At 40.7% G+C, this 4,723-nt stretch overlaps 1 protein-coding gene across 1 annotated transcript; it reads right to left on the bottom strand.

Annotated features, from left to right (window-relative positions):
- Window positions 1–1,381: 1,381 nt before the first annotated feature.
- LOC113913724 (olfactory receptor 8D2-like) lies at window positions 1,382–2,332 on the bottom strand. Its single transcript, XM_027577939.1, has one exon. The coding sequence runs from the start codon at window positions 2,321–2,323 to the stop codon at window positions 1,382–1,384; it is 942 nt and encodes a 313-aa protein (XP_027433740.1). The 5' UTR covers window positions 2,324–2,332.
- Between the last annotated feature and the right edge of the window lie 2,391 nt (window positions 2,333–4,723).

Below are 4,723 nucleotides of genomic sequence, written 5' to 3'. Positions count from 1 at the left end.
TAAACTTTGTTACTTGGATTTCATTGCTTCTAGGCCCATTCATTAGGAAGAGTAAGAATAATCTATTAATCAGATCAGGTCATTCTTCTGTTCAAACCCTTCAACAGCTTCCCATTTCACTTAGAGGAACAGTCAAACCTTTCAAACTTGCCTTAAGGCCCTACAGATTTCACCTCCATCCACCACCATCCCTCTGATACCACCTTTCATGACTCTGCCCCTCCTTCACTCGCCTTGAATCACACTCTCCAAACTACAGTTCCTTAAAAGTGCCCGAACATGCTCTTCTTTCAGAGATTATATTTGATGTTCTCTTTGCCTAACATTTTCTTTTCTCAGTCACATAGCTTGATTCCCTACTTCCTTCAGGTTTCTAGTAAATATTAGATTTCTCGGAGTCTGACCTCCATGTTTGAAAGAGCAAGTCTCTCCTCCCTCCGGTGCCCAACACCCTCCTCTGCTTTAGTTTATTCCAAAGCACTGATCATCACTGGATATAGTACATATTTTCTTGTTCATGGGTTCATGGGAGCAAACACTCCCAATGAAGATAGAAATTTTTGTTTGGCCCATAGTTGCCCAGCAAATACTATTGATTGACTGACTAAATGGATGAATTTTAATGGTGTATTGAGGCGCAGGGATTATTCTGAATGGTGGGAGAATTAATAGTGAATAATTAAGGGAGTCATCCAGAGGGAAGTCATCTTGAGATCTAATAGAAAGGAGTCAAAGTATGCAATAATTTGGAAAGCAAATATGTAAATTAAAATTATAGTGAAAACTAAAAATTAGAAATCATTTTGTCCCTTTCTGCCATCCCTACCCAATCTTCACCCCATTTGACACCTCCACAAGACAAATCTTATTTTCAATGGTTCTAACAACAGCTAGAAGTCTTATGAAAATACTATTTCTTCTTGTTTACTAGCAACTAGATTCCCTTCAAATTCTACTAAGAAACGTCCATTGCTTCCATAACCCTCTTCTGTATTAAAATGCAAACTCCTGAGGGGATTTACACATTCAGCCATTATTAGACATTACAACTTTAAAATAGGTTTGATTAAGAAATTTTAGTTTAGCAAGGACAAATTACAGAAAGGAAGGTTTCTGATGTATATATATTTAAACTAGGTGAGAGTGTAGGCTAGGAAGTCTGTTTCCTGAGTGGCTAGACTAGACATAGTCAAAGGATACTGGGTGTTGGGAGTAGGGGAACCTAAAAAGGAAGGGAGGGTCACCAAAAACAAATCATTCAGACATTTTAGTTTAAGATGGCCCTTGATTTGAAACTAATTGGTTATTCTTAAAAACAAGAATAAAACTTTAGATAAGATCTATGTTCAAAGCTGCTATCTCTTTTAAAAAGTGCTGTTTCCTATGCTGACTGAGAAAGTAACCCACCATTTAGAACTTTTTTAAGTGATTCTTTGACATCCTTGTTCCTAAGGCTGTAGATAAGGGGGTTAAGCATGGGAATCACTGTGGTATAAAACACAGAAGCCACCTTCTCCTGTGTTATGTCACTGGCAGATGGTTTAAAATACATGAAGATGATGGACCCATAGAAGACCCCAACAGCTGCAAGGTGGGAGCTGCAGGTACTGAAAGCTTTGGACCTGCCTTTGGCTGAGCGGATGCATAAGATGCTAGAAAGAATGAAGGCATAAGAGATGAAGATGGCTAAAGCACATGCAAATACATTGAATCCAACTAAAATCATCACCAAGAGTTCCTTGGTGTAGTCTCTCGAACAAGATATATTCAGAAGGGGGAGGATGTCACAGAAATAATGGTGGATGACATTAGTTCCACAGAAGGACTGACTAGATATGTAGCTGGTATGGACCAAGGCTCCAAAGGCACCCACTGTATACACACTGGTGACCAGTAGAAAACAGATTCTGTGGGACATGGTGACATTGTAGAGCAAGGGGTTACAGACGGCAACATAACGGTCATAAGCCATTGCTGTCAGCATGTAGGAGTCATCAATACCAAAGAAACAGAAGAAAAAGAGCTGGGTCATGCATTCAGGAAAGGAGGTGAGATTCTTCTCTGAAACAAAGTTCAACAACAGCTTGGGAATTATGACAGTGGAGTAGCAGAGATCTATGAAGGACAAATTACTGAGAAAATAATACATGGGCATGTGAAGCTGAGAACTGATTCTGATTAAAAAAATCAAGCCCAAATTTCCCACCACGCAGGCCATATAGATGGATAGAAACAGGAAGAAGAGAGGGAGCAGGAGTCCTGGCTGGTCTGTTAACCCCTCAAGGATAAACTCAGTTACCGAAGAATGATTTCCTGTATCCATCCTCCCACTTGTGATAGGCTGAGGGGTTCAGGGAAGAGGTTCTTATTAGACACACATTGTCATCTGACAGAGTTTAGTGATCCAAGATCTGATGAATGACATGATTTCTAACTGACACGGAATTTCCAGAAACCAAGAGACTGAAACCTACTTTCAGTTGCAGCTTTTATCAAGATGTTGATGGTTCATTTGGCTTCAGTGTTTATTACTCCCATGTCACATTTAGAAGTAAAACTTGTTTTGTCTTCACAAATTGAATTTTAGACTCTCCTAGAAATGAAAAATAAGCCTTGTGTTATTCAGTCACCTTTAGAGAAACTACAGAGCTGCTGCCAGGCTTTGCTGGTTTTCAATCTGCAGCAACCTGTGTTCTCCTCTGATGTCTCAGAACTTAACCTCTCCCTTGCTGGCATCCCTTGGATTTCCTCCTTTGGCTCTGGTATCTTCAATTTGCTCATTCAGTCTTGGACCCCAGTCTCACAGAGCTTTGGTTTCCTCCAAGTTTGCCATCTCCATTCTGAGTTGCTGGTGTTGACTTTTCTTTCTTCTTCCCATGTTATTACCCTGATAGGAGAGGAATGAAGGCGTGCTGGAGATGGCAGGAACAGGGCAGGGCTAGAAGGAAAGCTGTTGTCAGAGGCTACAGGAAGAGAAGAACTAAGAGCAGTGACAGCAGGGGTTGCTTGCATTTACTGAGCCCCTATCACGTGGCAGTCACAATATTAAGAACATTTTTCAAAGATTTTATTTATGTGAGATAGAGAGCGAGAACGAGAGAGATAGAGAGAGAGAACATGAGCAGGGGGTAGGGTAGAGGGAGAGGGAGAAGCAGGCTCCCTGCCGAGCAAGGGAGCCTGATGTGGGACTCAATCCCAGGACCCTGGGATCATGACCTGAGCTGAAGGCAGACGCTTAACCGTCTGAGCCACCCAGGCGCCCCTAACTACATTTTATTTATGATCTCATTTACGCTTTATAACAACTCCATGAAAGAGATAATGTTATTTTTTTAAAGATTTTATCTATTTATTTGACACAGAGAGAGAGAGAGAGATTGAAAGTAAGCACAACCAGGGGGAGTGGTAGAGGGAGAGGGAAAAGGCTCCCCACTCAGCGGGGAACCCAGTGTGGCTGGATCCCAGGACCCTGGGATCATGACCTCAGCTGAAGGCAGATGCTTAACCGACTCAGCCACCCAGGCGCCCCTAGATAGTGTCATTATATCCATTTTGTAGGTCAACTGAGAGACAAAGAGATTAAGTAAACCCATGTCCTAAGTCATCAAACATGAAAACAGTACATTTCACTATTTTACAAATGAGCTTATGCAAATATTCCACGCTTACACAGCTAGTAAGCATTGGAGCCAGAACTCATATCTTTGTCTGTTTTATTACAAATAAAACCATGTGCCTGTGAACCAACTTTTTTTCTGAACCTGACTACTTTATTATAACTCCTCTGCAGTGTTAATTATTATGCTACTTTTATTATTATTCTGTTCAATCCCTTTCTCCGATATTTTCTTCCTGTTATTAATGAGAGAATATTAGGGTAGTATAGTGTAGCTTTTGGTAAGCATTTAAAGCATTTTATCCTCATGCGTATGTAAGATGGTCCTGTTCCTTCAATAGCTTTAAGGTAGAAAACAGAAAGGAAAGATTTGCATGTGCACACACACACACACACACACACACACACACACACACACATTATTCTGTGCTAAAATGATTCCCAATATCCAATTCCTAAAAGTATGAACTTGCTCGATAACAACCACAACAAACCATGTGACCATGCAAATTCTTCCAGTTAGCTTTTCAATTTTGAGATATCGTGTAAAATAGGAATATTACCTTTTTGAAGAGAATATGGAAAATAGTAAGAAAATAGGCCTCCAGTCACAAAGGCTGGAAAAAACCAGGGCCAAGGATACCAAGATTCCATGAGGGCCAAAAAACATTTTAGCAAGTGGGTAAAAAAATAACAAGTCCTTTCTAGGTTCCTTGGATGTTACGTGAGCAAATTTTCTCTACCGTTTCCAAAACCAAACCAAAATGTTGCTCTATCTGGTCCAGACTTAGCAGTGTTTCACAGACTACCCCGCGTTTATCTAATTTTGCTCATATTCCTGTGAACATGGAAAGATTAAAACCCATCTTTTCTCAAAACCGATTTAAAAGTATCATCTCGGGACGCCTGTGTGGTTCAGTCAGTTAAGCATCCAACTCTTGGTTTCAGCTCAGGTCATGATCTCAGAGTCCTGAATTAAGCCCCAGGTTGGGCTCTGTGCTCAGCGTGAAGTCTGTTTGAGATCCTCTCCCCCCTCTCTCCCTGGCCCTACCTACACCCCTTCCAAAATAAATCTTTAAAAAAACAAAAAGTATCATCCTTTCTAGT

Source organism: Zalophus californianus, chromosome 11, assembly GCF_009762305.2.
Source record: "Zalophus californianus isolate mZalCal1 chromosome 11, mZalCal1.pri.v2, whole genome shotgun sequence".
Taxonomy (NCBI): domain Eukaryota; kingdom Metazoa; phylum Chordata; class Mammalia; order Carnivora; family Otariidae; genus Zalophus; species Zalophus californianus.
This window is presented reverse-complemented; position numbering and strand designations above follow the sequence as displayed.